Below are 16505 nucleotides of genomic sequence, written 5' to 3'. Positions count from 1 at the left end.
CGACCGGTTGACGGGTCACTTGTAAGACAAGAAAATGATCAATGAAGTGGCATTGGTTGAGAGCCGCTTAAAAGACTTTGATGATTAAGTCAGAAAAGTAATCGTAAAGAAAAAAAAAATAGAATTGCGAGACTTTTTAAGAAGAAATTGACTTCTATCTTATTTGAGAAAATTGACTTTTAGGGCCCATTTGGGAGTGCGATTTCAATAAGTACGATTTTAAAAATTACGTTTTTAAAATCGCTACTTTTTAAAATCGCACAGGCATTTGGTAAAACATACTAAAAAGTATTTTTTTTTAATCAATTGAGAGTTTGGATAACATTAACATATAATTGCAGTTTCATGATCAAATTACCAATAAGGATGAACAAGACAGAGATGATGAAAAAATAAAAAAAGAAAAAAAGAAAAGAAGGGTTTTAATATATTTTAGGTGAGTATTCTTGGTATTTTTTTCATTTCCGTTCTAAAAAATGTAACTATTGCGCCAAATATATTTTTAATAGAAATCGTGATTTTGTTTTAAATTCGCACTTTTTCAAATAAGTACCCTCTAATTAGCTTATTGAAATCGCAGATTTTTTTGCGATTTTAAAATTTGCGTTTTTAAAATCGCAATCCCAAACACCCTAAAGTTGCGATTTAGTTTAAAATCGCATATTATTTTTTTAAAAACGCACCCTTATTTATATTAGACTCGTTGTTTAATTGCCACCTTGTAATGGGTTTGTGATTACGGAGGCTCTAAGCTTTTTAACTTTTCTAGTGGGTGTAAATTTAGGAATGAAAAGGCAGTTACAGTTAATGATTATTAGCTAAAACTGCTAACTGTAATCATCTAGACGATTAACCAGCAGTTAATAGGCGGTTATACTTAAGTTGTTTTATTAATAAGATCGGCTCGATTTTTTTACCAAAAAAAAAATCACTTTTTGAAAGAAATTTTTTAAAAAAAATTAAAGAAAAAAACAAAACGAAGTCATTTCTATGATAATACGATAATACCCTATTACATTCGACATATGTTAAAGTAATAGTCAAGTGAATAAATTTATCTCTTCCTATCAGCTTAAGCTTTTGGGATAAATAATGATTTAACATGATATCAGAGTTAAAGGTCCTGGGATCGAACATTAACTCCGTCAATTCACCTTCAATTTAAATTAAATATTCAATGGGTCTCACCTATTAAAAGGGAGTTTCAGCACACGCGTGAGGGGGAGTGTTAAAGTATTGATTAAATTTACCTCTTCCTATCTGCTTAAGCTTTTGAGACAACTGATAATTTACGTATTGTGCCTAGGGCTGTTAAGTGAACGAAGCGTCTCGCGAGCAAGCTCGGGCTCGGCTCGCATAAGCTCGGCTCGTGCTCGACTCGAATATTAAATGAAGCACTTCATGAACACAAATCCTGGCTCGAATATTAAAAGAAGCAAGCTCGGCTCGACTCGGCTAAGCTCGTGAACAGCTCGTATAAGCTCGAGTGTGTGTGTGTATATATATATATAAACTAAGTAATAGATAATTAATTATAAATCTCATAATTATTAAAACCTTAAAATTGCATTTATATTTAAGCGTTAGAGAATGAAAAATTCTAGACCCTTCGTGATGAAAGAGAGAGAGAGCAATCATTAAAAAAACCTCGATTCAATTAGAGCAGATCCAAACGAAAGGAAGAAGAATCAAGCAGAAACTATTGAGGGAGATTGCGAAAGGCATAAACTATTGATGAATCAAACAGACCCAAACACTATCACTACATGTCTGGTGAGTGAGAGTGAGAGAGTGGGAAATGAGAGTTCAGGTGGAAGATCCGTTGTGACTGGTGAGGGGGATTGAGAGAGAGACGTTAAAAAAATATTTTTTTGTAGGGGGCGTTGTCCCAATGCAGTTTGAATGCAACCTGTTAACTTGTCCCACATTGTTAAGAAAACATCAATCTCCAAGTTTGCTTATCTATAAAAGGATGCATATCCTCTCTCTTTGAAACCAAATGCCTTTCTGTATTAACTCAGGCTTCATACTCGACTAGCCAGGCTAAGCAAATACTCATATACAAACTAACTTCTTAAGCCATTTAAGAGTACTTGAAGTTAAAAAAAAAAATTTAAAACAAAAACATTAAATATAAGAGCCAGCTCGTGAGCTGGCTCGGCTCGACTTATTATTAGCTCGAGCTCGAGCAAAATTTAAATGAGCCAAGCTTGAACAAGGGAAGCTCGCTCAAGCTCGGCTCGTTTACACCGCCTCACCTATTAAAAGAAATTTTGAGCTCACACTTAAAGGGAAGTGTTAAAGTAATGATAAGTGATTAAATTTATTTCTTCCTATCAGCTTAAGTTTATGGGACAAGTCATTTCTAAATATATATATATATAAGCGGTTAGCGGTTATGCTAACCGTAACCGCCTTTAAAAGTGGCTATCGGTTAGTATGGTTAGCGGTTAGTGTGGTTAATAACTGCCTACATTTTCAACCCTAAGTGTAATACTTTCAAATTATTTAATTTAATTAAAAACAAGGGATTCAACTCCTCTCAAAAACCTTAGCCCATTGCTCTACTTTTACTCTAAACAAAAATGCTAACTTAAGCATCAGAATATTCTCGATCTTTGGCGTTCTTAGTATTTTGTAGGTAGCTAATCACCAGTCAGGCCGTATAAAAAATTGCATCAACAATAGTTTTTAATTCATGAAAAACAACCAAAAGAAAAAAAAAAATTGAAATATATTATGAAACAATTATTTTATATCTTTTCTTTTGTTTATATTTTTTTAGAGGTTATTTTTTGTTAACACCGAATTGATATTATTATATAATAATTTAATATTTAATATTAATATATTTTTCATTAATGTTTGACCTTATCGATCTTAATATATTTTTTTTGGCTCTTTCTCCTTAGATTTTCTGGTTCCGTTCCTGACTAACACAATCTTAAATTATTATAAATATGAAAATATTGATCATTGCTTTCTCCCAACATATTAAACATATTGGGGTCATGGAAATTGGGGGACCTGTGTTTTGAATAAATTTGTATATAAATTAAGCTGGAAGTAATGAGGTCATAGGATGGGTGGGAACTTTCACAATCACAAGAATGTTGAGATATATATAAGAGTAATTACCTATAACAATACTATTAATCTCCTTTCTACGAAATGTCTTACTCTAATGATTGAACTCAAAATGTGTACTCAACCATCTTCAATGGGTCACATTTTTTTTTTGGTTTTTGTCCTTCGAACCCCATTATTTCTTTTTTGTCCAAACGTGTTGTACTAACACGTTGACATATATAATTTTTGTCATTAAAATGCACTGTACGTAGTTGAATCTTTGAACTCCAAGAATCTACTTATTTATTGAAACAAAATAATAATAATAATAACAATAATAAAAAGAAGACTTGCAAATTAGATGGTTGGTGCGTATTCACATTTGTGTAAGAAACAAAACCCATCACGTGATATATCTCATGCCATTTGTTTCAACGGGATGCAAGTTGGATTCATCAAGTGAGTAATACAAATACAGGCTTCACATCTTAAGTCAAAGAGCAAAGATATTTTAGTAAACTGAAATATCATGAAACGACTTTGTAAATATTTTTTTTTAAAAAATTAATAGTTAATTTTCACCATCAAATAATAATAATTGTATGACAATTATATATATATATATATATATATATATATATATATAGGAGTTTTCTAAACAATATTTCCTGTAAGTCAAAAAGGGCAATGCTATTTAGTAAATTGTTATATCATTGTCGTATATACAATTGAAATGCTATTAAAGGTAGGGGTGACAATTCGTGTTCGCATGTTGAGTTCGAATCGTGTCAAGACATGTGTATAAGATTATATAAGTCAATTATATATAACTCGATCCATTTAATTAAACGGATCAAACCCCTCAACTCTAAACCTCTAATTTTATATTGGGTTCGTGTCGAGTTCACGGTTTATGTCAAAAATTGTTAACTATTATGTCAAAAATTGTTAACCATTATGTCACATGTCGGGTTCATGTCGTATCGAGGCATGAATATAAGACTATATATGTCAATATTAACCTGAACCATTTAATTAAACGAGTCAAATTCTTTAACCATAACCAGGGGCGGAACCAGGATTTTTGGTGTGGGGGATGGATTTTTTTTTTTTTTGATAAGTTAGGAACACTGACTTATATAAATACAAAAGCTCATAAATAAATATAATTTATCTATATGTGTGTTTGTGCCTGCTTATATAAAATAAAAATATAGAATTTTTAAATTTAATCTCATAGCATTTCAAACACACAATAATATAAACAATTAGCAAAATAAACTAAACACGATCTATAGAGTTCAAGAAAAATTGTGCCAAAAGTAAATATTGTAAACCCAAATGACTGCAGAATAATCACTCAAAAACTAAATAAAAACAAATATTTTCATTATATTCCACACTTTTGCACACAAAAAACACAAATAAATGCAAGAAAAAACGAGATATGGGGAAGATGGCTAAGAGAAAAAGAATATAAACGGAATAACGCATACTATGTTAATTTTGGGAGAACAAATATATCATTTTTAGGAAGAAGAATTCATAAAATATGTATATTTTATAAATAATTGTAAAAAATTTTGGGGAGACATTCGCCCTCACCCTTGAACTTGGGTTTGCCTCTGACCATAACCTTTAATTTTATATTAAGTTCGCTACTCACATCAAAAATTGTCAACTCTAATTATAATGTTACATCGAATGATGTAACAGTCCATTGAATATCATTTTCGGTTGAGTCAAATTATTGTTGTAGTGTCCACGCCTATCCATAAAAATGAACACTACTAAGTTAACGAGTTCCCATCCCCATCATGTTTGTATTGAAAAAATGAAAAAACTCAAAAAGAGTCGCAAAAAATCAGAATTCGTTTCACACGGTTTTCCACCATAGCCACGTGGGATGTTTGATGCGTCGACATCTAAAATTGGTAAACTATATAGCCCACAGGATTGTATTTGTGGTCCATCTGTTCGGACCGCATACATAGGGGTTCTGAGCCTGGGCGCATATCTAGTAAACAAACAAAAGGTTTTAACGCGTAATCTGCAATCCAGTGCTTTGACTGAAGTCAGCGTTGAAAATAGATTTAGTCAACTTGGATTTTAAACAAATCACCGTCGAGTGAGCCAATCAGGATGCCCCACGTCAGCAAGAATACGACAAGTAATGGATATACTCATATACTTGGTTCAATGAATACGAAAGAAGAAGAAGAAGAAGAAGAAGAAGAAAAAACAAGTAGAAAGTTGACAGTAGTGTATGGCCAGCCTACGAGTGGAAGGCATGCAGGAGAAGATATAGCTTGAGACCATTTACCCTCCCATTTGCCAACTTGCCCAATCCCTTTTATAATAAGCTAAGCTCCCATTGATTTGACAAAATAATAATCAAAAGTATAATATTCAAAATTGTCATGTGCACGGAACTAATGAGATAATAATTACTCATTATTATATTATCCTTTTTAAAAAAAAAACAAAAAAAACAAAAAAAACAATCAAACATTTTTATTTATCTTAGAGGTGACAATTCATGTTTGCTGGTTCAAATTGTGCTGAGACATGAGTATAATACTATACATATTAACTATAACCTGACCCATGTAGCTAAACGGTATTAGACCCTTTAACTTTAACTTGCTAATTTTATCTTAAGTTTGTTTAGAGTTCGCAGATCGTGTCGTGACATGAGCATAAGACTATATAGGTTATTCATAACCCAACTTATTTAATTAAATAGGTCAAACCCTTCAACTATAATTCATTAATTTTTTATGTTCATATCAAATTTATGGGTCATATCAAAAATTGTCGACTCTAATTTCTCTTCACTTGGTTAATAAAAAAGGATGTCAAACTTTGAACCAATTAAAGACATACATTTTTCCGTGACTATAAAGCGAAACCAAGCCGTGATCGCAGCATTTAGACACACCCACAATAACAAGGGGAGGTCTTGGGTTTGACTCTTGCTCTAAAAAGCATTAATCTTCAAACCTAGTTAATGTCTTCACCCACTCCAATTGTTTATTCAAAACTAGAAATTTGATAAAGAGCCATAAATGATTATAGTTAGGGATAATAATTTATGTTCACACGTTAGATTAAGGTCGTCTCGAGTTATAAGTCTAAAACTATATAGGGATCAGACCTCTCAATCTCAATCAGATAATTTTTGTACCAAAAATTATTGACCCCAAACGTTGAGTGTATAAAATTATTTATGTTAATTCTAATTTCTAACCCAATTTATTTAATAAAACGGGTCAAATTACTCAACTTTAACTTGTTAATTTTGTGTTGAGTTATCAAATAGTGTAAAAGATTAGCATTAAAGTCGGCGGTTAACTGGGTTTACCGAAAGTCTTAGAAGCCCGATTCTCAACTGTCTTACTGGGCCATCTGATGTCGGCAACTCCTCCTTGATATGATGATATCTCTATTACAAGGTTCAACACCGACGCGAGCTTGCCCCGAGCCACCAAGTTGGCCACGGCTTTTTGGCGTTCACAATACGCTTTGACCCAAACAACATGCGGCTCAAGTCGCTCGACCCTCCATTTGGCAACTTGTGTTGGTATCTAGATACTATTATTTTTACGCATCATACGTATTATATTTTGACTCATATACTTTTTATTTTTAATTTAAAAATTAACAATTAAATATAAAAAATAACTCCCTTTTTATATTTTTTTTTAAAAAAATACAAAATCAGTCTACATATTCACACCGATTTGCAGTCTATTTTTTTTATTATTATTTTTTTAACAAAAATCATCAAATAACAAATACATTTTATGGGATGATAGGTCCTAAGAAAAAAGAAATTATAAGGTAAAAAAATGTTTTACAGCCAACCGACTCCTAACAGCAAATTTTGTTAACTTTCGGCCCTTATTCATAATAGTTTTTTGCTCTGTCCCTGAATGCTGACGAAACATTTGACGATTTTCGTCAAAAGAATTAGACAAAAATTGGGTGCGTTTGAGATTGTGATTTCAAAATAATAATTTGTGTTTTTAAAATATATCGTAAAACGTAAGGCGTAACATTTAATTTAAAATAGAAAAAAAAAATCTGCGATTTCTATAAACAGGCTAGGAAGTACTTATTTAAAAAAGTGCAAATTATAACTAAAATTAAGATTTCGCATAACAAATATTTGATAAAAAAAAAAAAAAAGGGATTCCGCGGACCCTAAATACAAATACTTATTTATTTTTTTGACATGTCCACACATAGAAAGGGGAAGGGAGATTCGAATTAGTGACATTTGCTTCATGAAGCGTGATTCACAGCCGATTGAGCTTTCTTTGGGGACCAAATACTTATTTATTATTTTTGCATACTACTTCCGTATAATGGACTGATTTTGTTTTTGTTTTTTTCCTTTATATTAAAATACGGTGACTTGAATTATAAGATTATAATTAAGAAAGATGACCGGACCTACTAATAGATAAACTTTCCAAATATGGCGGTGATGGACATTTGATTCGCACGATTGCTTGCTTATATTAAGAGCACTCTTTCTTCGAAACAGAGAAGAAAGGGTGATTAATTCTGAGAATTGTTGCACGTAGGATTTCATGTGTATGCCGATTAAGGTGGCGAATCCGAGACAAACGACGACGAGGAGGGCTGCCGAAGTGGATGAGAGGGAGGTCGATGATTGGCTCTTCTATCGACCTCACCCGAGCACTTCTACAGCTGCGGCGCCGGCAATGCTCTCCGCGCTTGACAGAGAGAGGGAGATGTTTGAGATGGTGTCGGCTTTGACGCATGTCGTGTCTGGAGACACCGCCGGCGACGAGTCCGATTTAAAACCGAGCGTGACGACTTCTCCTCCTCCTCCTTCTTCTGGGACTTCTTATTCTTCCGGTTCACCGTTTGTTGAAGCTGGGCGGCGGAAGAGAGAGCGAGAAGAGGAGGATGGCGGCGGAGAACTGCGTGGATCACCGGTTACAAAGCTTTGTACTGCTTTCAGTGACTTTACACATGGAGGCTCTGGATTGAGAGGTTAGCTGCTATACTAAACCAAAATCATCTCTCAATCTCTCTCTCGAACTTTCTTTTTTTAAAATATATATATATATATCTTTACTTTTTAGTTTTGATTTTCTGAGTTATCAGTCTATAGATATATTTTTTTTTTTGGGCCTGATTTTGTCGTTCATTTCCTGGGATTTTTACGTTTTATTTTGTTTTTAATTTTTTGATGTTCTTTCTACTCTTCAAATTTCAAAGCATATTTTCTCCAAAGATATGTTCTATCTACCTATCACCAGCTAGCTATCAAGTGATAAACAAACTCATACAGAAACAAAAAGTTTTCTACTTTTTTTTTTCTTTTTTCACATTTTCTGTTTATTTAAGTTTTAATATTGCATGCATTAACAGAATCTAGTAGGATTATAAAAGGAAAAAGAATGTTTTGTGCTATCATTATACTACCATTCCTTTGCTTTAGGACCACCCTACAAGCTACAACTACTTAATTCTCTTAATATTTTTAATCTCCCTGCATTTTTTGTATCAAATTGAGTTTTTTTTTTTAAAAAAAAAAAAGGAAAAAGAAAAAAAGATTTCACTGATTTTGTATCATCTACAGCAAACGAAGGCTCAAGCACAACAACAGCAACAGCAACACAAACAACATTGTCTCCAACGTACGAATACAACAAAGAAATCCGTCCAGCAGAAACAAGAACAAGATACAGGGGAGTGAGACAAAGGCCGTGGGGAAAATGGGCAGCCGAGATAAGAGACCCATTCAAAGCTGCCAGAGTCTGGCTAGGCACATTCGACACAGCCGAAGCCGCCGCCCTAGCCTACGACGAAGCCGCCCTCCGGTTCAGAGGCAACAAGGCAAAGCTCAACTTCCCCGAAAATGTCTCGCTCCGGCAGCCATCCGCCAGTTCTCCGACGACCCAGTTGGCCATTTCTGATTCTCCAAATACCCTTTTGGCCATTCCAACATCCACTGCTCCGATCGTTCACTCTCAGCCACTCCACCATTTGCATGGCGCTCAGGCTTCTTCAACAAACTTCTTCAACTATTCCAATCAATTGGTTGATTTTCAGAGGCAATCCATGAACCTCTATGATCAGATGTTTTTCTCATCATCCCCAATGGCTTCTCATTTTCAGTCTTCTCCTTCATCAATATCTTCTTCTTCGCTTGCTTCATCTGTTTCTTCATCTTCTAATTCTTCCCCACCCCCTCAACTTCCTCTGTTTTTCCCGGCTCAGCCGCCTGTTAACCTTGGGCCGGGTCAAGGCCCAGATTTTTCAGCACCGGATTGGTCCGGTTCTGGCCACCATACTCCTCCCCCTAGCTAATTTTTCTTTTTCTAAAAAGGAAAATCCTTTTTTTTTTTTTTTTTTCCCAGTGTATTACTAGTTTATTTATTAGTAATGACTTTTGTGATTTAGTATGGTATTGGTAGAATTATCCAAACGAAGATTCGAGAGAAGTCCACAAAATCTCAGTTGACAACTTTATTTCTCTTCATGAGCTCATACATATGCAAAAATATATCTGGCAGTGGTTGGTCTTATTACAAATGCACCAAAAGCCTAATCTTTATTTTAGTTAACATTTATTAACTATTGACTAAATTACAGCGACTGGAAAAAGTCATAGTAGAACCTTCAGTAAAAAAGAGAAAAAAAAAAAAGGAGAGAAAGGTAAAAGAAGATCATGGAGACCAAGCCATCATCCATGTGTACTTTCCATAGAACTTGCGAGAAAAGTCATTGATTTGTACACTTTTTAAGGGATGTGATGGGACGCCGTTTGGCCATATCTTCTCCTTAAAATTAATTATATGATAATGTATGGCGGTGGGATTGAAATGTGAAATGGAGAGAAGTGGACAGACACAGAAGAGAAGAGAAGAGAAGAGAAAAAGAAGAGAATAAAAGAAATGAAAAGAAATGTGAACTGAAAATGGAAGAGCCGTTGTGAAGCGGTTATCCTTTGCGTCTGAGCAAAGAAGTTGCTTTTCCGTCATAGTGGGGAGCTTCCTTCGGAGTGAGGCTTCCTTTACCTTTCACGCCACTGTAGACGTGGAAGCACAAGCGATCGTTTCAGCTTTCAGTTTTCACGTTCTAAAGTTTTTGACGAGCCACGTCGGCCTTTCGTAGTCTACCAATTTTTATAGATTAAATGCTTAACTTTAAATTAATATTATCCACGTTGTTGGCCTTTGACTTATTTTCGAGAAATAGTTCAATCAATTTGTATGGACTTGTCTCCAAAAAATAGTTCAATCGATTTGTGTGGACATGTTATGAAGCGAAAATCATTAGTTCGAATCTCTCCTCCTTCTTTCTATTTTATTTTATTTTATTTAAAATTGAGATGATCTCAAAAAAATTGTATGGTTACAATTGTATGGTTATAATTGATTTAAATTATATAAATCCTTCCTATTTCACTTTAAAATGAAGTTAATCTAATCCCATTTTGCTTTCTGGCCACTTGCAAATAAAAATAAAAAATTTGTAATCTCTGTGGCTTATATTAGTCAAAACTCAATATGTATTTTTTATTATGATAATTGGATTATTTTCCTTCAAAGAATGTCAAGGATTTGAAAAGTAAAAAGATGTCTCTATTAAATTACACAATTCGTTGGACTTTTGAATCCAATATCAACCTCCATCCTATTCTTTATGAGAAAATGAACCGACGGGATTGACCGGCTGAAATGAGCCCGGATGAAGCCACGCCTCAAAACTAGCGGGGCATTTTTCTTTAATATTCAAGAAGAATTTATGCCAAAAAAAAAAAAAAAGGATCAGCACCACTTGTTTATATTGCAACAAAATATGCAAATGTGCATTACAATTGTGTTGGATAGGCACTGACCCGTTGTGACGTGTCAATCGTGTTTTCGCTACGAGTAATGATACTATTTCCACTCATTTATCACCGGCTAATGTGTAAAACAGGTGTGAAGAGTGACATTATTCTCTTTCAAGTTTTCTGAACTAGGAAGCTTGCATATGAGAAATTGATACATTTTAAATCACAGCCATCAATGCAAAAGAATAGAAACATCTAAACACACACAAATGAATTAGTACGGAAATGATGTGGGAAGATGTCCAAGTCTCTAAAAAGGCAAAAGAATGCAAGATAAAAAGTGAAGCACTCAATTTCTGTCCACCGCTATAAACAAGCCCCATTCAGGTTCCTGTCAATTAGTCAGCGGCAAGGTATTGTGCCGGCGGTAGTATACAACAAATCTTAGTATCAGAGTTCCAGGAAGCATATTCAATTTCCCTACTTCTGACCTGACCCACAAAAAAAAACAAACAACTTAAAGAGAAAAGACCCGACAAATGTAGCCTGCCCAACCCAGTCAGCAGAGGTGGATAATCAATATGATCTAAGAGATTCAGTCACAGCTTAATTTGAGGCAACCTGCATACAAGGATTAAGTAGGAATGTTTATTTATTTTTCTTTTTATATTTCTACAGAAGGGTAGAGAGCGAGAGAGAGAGAGAGAGAGAGAGAGAGGTTCTACCAGCAATTGGCAAATGTATCATTTTTCAAACTTTCAGAGCAGCTTTGTGAACCATGGTTTCTTTGTGTATTTGGTGGCAACTCTTCTCAACAAGATCAAGCAGCTTTTCCAAGTTCAGCGACCACGAGTTAAGAATGTCATTGCTATCCTTTGCTGTTTGGAAACAGACTACTCCCATTGGCCTGTCTATTTTTGCCACTAGTGCCTTGGACACAACCATGTCTGAAAGATGCTTCTCAGCTTCCTAAATTATTGAAAAGGGTCATAAATTACAATGGCTCATACTAATAATTAAATTGGATTGGAAGACATGCAATTCTTGAATTTATAGACATCATAGTGCCACATTAATCAATCAGTTGAGAGAAAGGCAAAAGCCTAGAATCAGCATGGGAAAATGAACTTTAGCAGTTAATATTATACTAAGCAAATTCGAACCTGGATACTGAGGCACAACAGCTCTGCAAGTCTCTTCAAGGTAATCCTTGAATAGTACTTTGAAACAACAAGAATATTCTGAAATAGCATAAGAAAATGAATTGAATAATTTTCAACTATATTAAGTGAAATTGAAGGCACCTAACTGTCTTTGCCGTTAAAGCCAAACTTACATGTTCAATTATTCTCTGTCTAAGGTCTTCTGCTGCTTTGTCACCCAAAGTGCCTCCAAGCATGCTCTTTTCATTCTCGAACTCATCCTTGTATGTATTCCAAAGTGATGTCCATTGGATGACCTCCATTGTGACCACTTGTTTCAACAGCAACCTACATCACAACAACAAAGGCAAACCCTTAGGCAACAACCAAGACTAACAGCAGATACTGACCAAGTACACTAAAGGAAGACACGTGAACAACATACTTGAAATTTGCAATCTCAGAAAGATTCTTATCCTCCAAGGTCGAATTAAGAAGGCTTGACTGCATTGGGTCATGTGGTGCCAAAACCAAGTACCAACAGATTTTCCTCAGGACCTACATCATGTAGGAGGATGTCAGAGGATGTTCAAGAGTGTTAAGGAAGAGATGAAATGTTAAAGAGCTTTACCGGCATCCACTGTGCTGGGTTTTCTTTGACGGATGGAATGTCGTAAATTGACTTATAGCAGCGACAAATTTCAAGATAATCATTGTTATGGGTATAATACCTACAATGATGATGAAACAACAGTATAAGATATATCTGTTTACTTTTGCAATAAAGGCAAACATGTAATCATTACTTAGAGAATCACGAATAAAGACAGTTGACAAGAACCGATTCTCGAAAGAGTAGAGTATAATGTTTTCATCTGAATGTCTTCCAGAACATCAGTATCGACATTGTTTCCATTAGATAAAAACTTCTCTGATCAGGTGGGCCATTTAAATGAAACTGCCACATTTACTTTATAGTTGGTCTTACAACTCAGGGGAAAGTAGTGACAGCAGAGGTGGTGGTCATTGGTGATGCATAAGCAACATGCTAAATCTTCACATAAAAATAGAACTGCCAACTGTAAAAATTTCACCCATACAAACTCATTATATTATTCCTTCTACCAATCCACAGGGGGGTTACAACCAAAAACAAATGGTATTCATGGAGCTCATATAAAAGTTCACTAGTTCATGTCCTAAATCACTCTAGCTCTAATAAAAAATTCATCCCCTGTCAAAGTAGCCACATAAAATAACACTCACAATGTTCACTACATCAGATGATATAAAGTAAATTAGAAACTAAGTCATGGTAGTTGATGTAGGAAGGCAGTACATAGTTCAACTAGCTGCCAAGCAAAATAAGTCCAACTAATCTATCTGATATTGTGGTAGAAAAAATGTACCAGATGTTCCAAACGAAGAAAAATTGTAGTAACAATTAGGTCATTAACAACTTAATTCAAATAAAAGAGCAAGTACAATTGCTGGCATGTTGTACAACTGATTACCAGAATAACATTCGGTATTTTCCATTGATCATGTCAAAGTCAAACATCTAAATGATTCTCTGGAAAGCAGTGGGCCCTGTAATTAGTTATAATCAAACTTCTCCCAAGACATCTTTTATGAAAATATATGATTGGGTACCTGGGTATAAATTCCACACAAAAACTTTTGGAAAGGCTTCTCCATGTAAAACATTTTCTAGTGCAAAATCCTTTCACCAAAACCAACAAAGTAGTAATATTAAACAGAGCAACCAAAGATTATCGTACACAAGGAGTTAAGAATCTGATTGACCATATACAAATCTTCAAGAAAACTTTACAAGAGAACTTATCAAAAATAAAACTTTGCAAGAGAATCAAAATCTGAAATCTGATCATGGACATGACAACTACGGCAATCATAAAACAGAATTACAGGAAAGAAGAAGAAAGGTAGGAACAAATGTACCTTATCATTAATTCGTAGTAGATCCGCTTCAACTCCAACAAAGATGGTATATCAGCAGGAGGTTCTTCAACCATGTTGTCACCTTCTTTGGGCTTTTTCTTTTCTTTCGAAGTATCAGCATCAAAAACCCTTGGACTAATCTTCCTCGACAATATTTGAGCACGTACAAAATCCTGGCGGTCTAAGCACAAACGTACCTTCACCAACCAAGTAAAATACAATTAGGATCAGTCTTATAGCCAACCCCAACCCCACTCCCCAAGTTATAGTTCAAAGAAAAAAAAAAAAAAAAAAGTAAGAAGAAGAATAAGAACATAAAATAAAAACCAGAACAAGTGTTCTTTTATAAATCAACAAGTACTGAGAACAACAAAAAGAGGCACATACTTGTTCAAGAATGAATGCAATTTTCTCAGTTTTTGCCATGGCACCAAAAGTTTCCACCTGCAAAGCATGATATTCAAAATGATGTACCAGAAAAAAGGTCATAGGTCCAATAACTCCAACTATATATTGGTTTCTTATATGAGACTAGGACATCTAAGAAAGCTACCAGCAAATGAGGCAACCCAAACTTACCGCAACTTCTTGCATCAAATCTGCAGCTTCAGCTATAAGCCCCTGTCCTTCCTTAATCTTTGCAAGTTTCTTGATCAACCGGGCTCTTTCAATCTCAACATATATCTACAAATCAAAGGATCTTATTTAGACAACGTACAAGAAGACATATGGTGTTAGATTAGATCCTTGGTAACAGAACATGAAACGTATCAGCATATATTTACCTTCCCAGCAGATACACTATTTAGTGTTTTAATGAGCTCTATACGAGTTTCAAGATCTGGTGTCTCATCTATATATTGCATTGCTTGCTGGACCATTGCAGTTACAGCCTGTGAAAAGCAGAAAGCCCCATGAAGAACAAAAGTATTGACATAAGCATCTCTTGTGTTATTTTTTTATTTTATTTTTTATTTTTTAAGAAAAAAAAAAAAGAAGGAAAAAACCAACTAAATTTTTAGATATATATTTTTTTTTATGAGTAATAAAAAAGATTAGATATTATTTAAAAAGTATTGGCAAGGGGTTCACAAGTCAAGTATCATTAGACTATACATTTAAAACGATGCATAAACAATTGAAGCCCTAAGAGAAACCATGATAAAATTAATATAGTCCAAAGCAGTCCATAGCAAGCACATACAAGTTCTATTGGACTTATGTCCATTCATAAGCACAAAATCCACACAAATGCATATAAGATAATATGAGTGCATGCAAAAGTATGCCTAGATATACTAATACAATTTCTTAATTTGTTCAACAGTTCCAACAACTAAAACTAATAATTCCAACGAACCAACATTTCCCTTCTAACTAATATTGCAGCCTGTATGTTCATCTCACTTTATGACCCATTGTAACACAGTATCATTAATGGTCAAGTGGTTGATTTGTTATTGTTTGCTCGAGTTAATTTATACAGACATGCCAACATAAACTTACAAAGAGATACAGTAAAGTACATCTATCAAAACCAAAGTGTCAAAAACAAATATGTTTATCCTAACCACATAGTCAGAACTCCAGAATTTATCAACAAAATATAGACTGTCACGCAATTTCAAATAAAGGACAGCAAAATCTAACATGAATCACTAAGTAGGATCAATCAAGTACACAGCTCTAGTACCCATTTCGAAACTCAAGCACCATATTTCTTCACCAAATATACAATTTCAAACAACTCCCACGAAAGAGTAACTCGAAGACTATTAAAACACCCAAAAACCCAAAATGAAACATGCAAGATTCAACGAAACTACCGCCTATGCAACCAAATCAAGAAATACCCACTAAACCACCAACCCAAATAAACACAAATTCAAAACCGAACAAAAAACAAAACACGAACCCAAGACCTCCCAAATTTCTAACGTACCTGTTTAAGCTGACCCCGGCGCTTGGACAACAGAATAATCTGATCGTTGAGTGTCTTCCAGGCTCGCGCTTCGAAGCAGAGCTGAAGAATGTCGGTGACGGCCTTTTTGGTGCCGGCCACCTCACCGGCCAGCCTCATCTGCTTCTCCACATTCAGCAATTGCTCTATCGACGCCTCTAGATTCCCTCCGCCTTCCTGAGAATTTTCGAGGAATCGTAGAAAAAAACAAAAGCTTCAGAATCAACTGCGATAGTTATAGCAAGATTGAAATTCAGATCTTGGGAAAAGAGATTACCATTGAATTCGTTCTGGAATTCGCTCTGAAATTCGATCGAAACCCTAGCGCAGAGAAAAAGAGTGGGAGAGAGAGAGAGAGCGTGTCCGAGTTGAAAAAAGCAAAAGCGAGATGGTTTAAAGAGCAAGAAAGACGCTTTGGTTTTTAAGGAAGTTTGCAATGATGCCCTTGAGGTTCAGGATATTTATTTGAATGGAATCATTTTAGGCTTTTAGTTCAATTTTAATCCACCACAAATTCAATTTGGATTTAACATTTTAGCTCAAACCAAAC

General features: G+C 34.7%; 2 protein-coding genes across 2 annotated transcripts; one reads left to right on the top strand and one right to left on the bottom strand.

Annotated features, from left to right (window-relative positions):
• Positions 1-7568: 7568 nt before the first annotated feature.
• Positions 7569-9452, top strand: LOC132166136 (ethylene-responsive transcription factor ABR1). Its single transcript, XM_059576909.1, has 2 exons — positions 7569-8097; positions 8690-9452. The coding sequence occupies exons 1-2, from the start codon at positions 7668-7670 to the stop codon at positions 9418-9420; spliced, it is 1161 nt and encodes a 386-aa protein (XP_059432892.1). The 5' UTR covers positions 7569-7667; the 3' UTR covers positions 9421-9452.
• Positions 9453-11139: 1687 nt separating this feature from the next.
• LOC132166213 (26S proteasome non-ATPase regulatory subunit 12 homolog A) lies at positions 11140-16341 on the bottom strand. Its single transcript, XM_059576993.1, has 12 exons — positions 16233-16341; positions 15938-16132; positions 14781-14888; positions 14575-14679; positions 14383-14439; positions 13996-14192; positions 12665-12764; positions 12479-12591; positions 12228-12381; positions 12055-12132; positions 11617-11860; positions 11140-11512 (listed from the first exon to the last, which is right to left on the bottom strand). Exons 1-11 carry the CDS (start codon positions 16233-16235, stop codon positions 11642-11644), a joined length of 1329 nt encoding a protein of 442 aa, XP_059432976.1. The 5' UTR covers positions 16236-16341; the 3' UTR covers positions 11140-11512; positions 11617-11641.
• Between the last annotated feature and the right edge of the window lie 164 nt (positions 16342-16505).

This window comes from Corylus avellana, chromosome ca11 (assembly GCF_901000735.1).
Source record: "Corylus avellana chromosome ca11, CavTom2PMs-1.0".
Taxonomy (NCBI): domain Eukaryota; kingdom Viridiplantae; phylum Streptophyta; class Magnoliopsida; order Fagales; family Betulaceae; genus Corylus; species Corylus avellana.
The sequence above is the reverse complement of the archived record's forward strand: the minus strand, read 5'-3'. Positions and strand labels throughout refer to the sequence as shown.

Excerpts from the sequence above, each read along its gene's own strand:
- LOC132166213 (XM_059576993.1), bottom strand. Across the intron at positions 14,440-14,574 it reads ATTTGATGCAAGAAGTTGCG|GTGGAAACTTTTGGTGCCAT; the intron begins GTAAGTTTGGGT and ends CATGCTTTGCAG. Across the intron at positions 12,765-13,995 it reads TACTACGAATTAATGATAAG|GTATTATACCCATAACAATG; the intron begins GTACATTTGTTC and ends TCATCATTGTAG.
- LOC132166136 (XM_059576909.1), top strand. The coding sequence starts at position 7,668 with ATGTGTATGCCGATTAAGGTGGCGAATCCGAGACAAACGACGACGAGG. Across the intron at positions 8,098-8,689 it reads TGGAGGCTCTGGATTGAGAG|CAAACGAAGGCTCAAGCACA; the intron begins GTTAGCTGCTAT and ends TATCATCTACAG.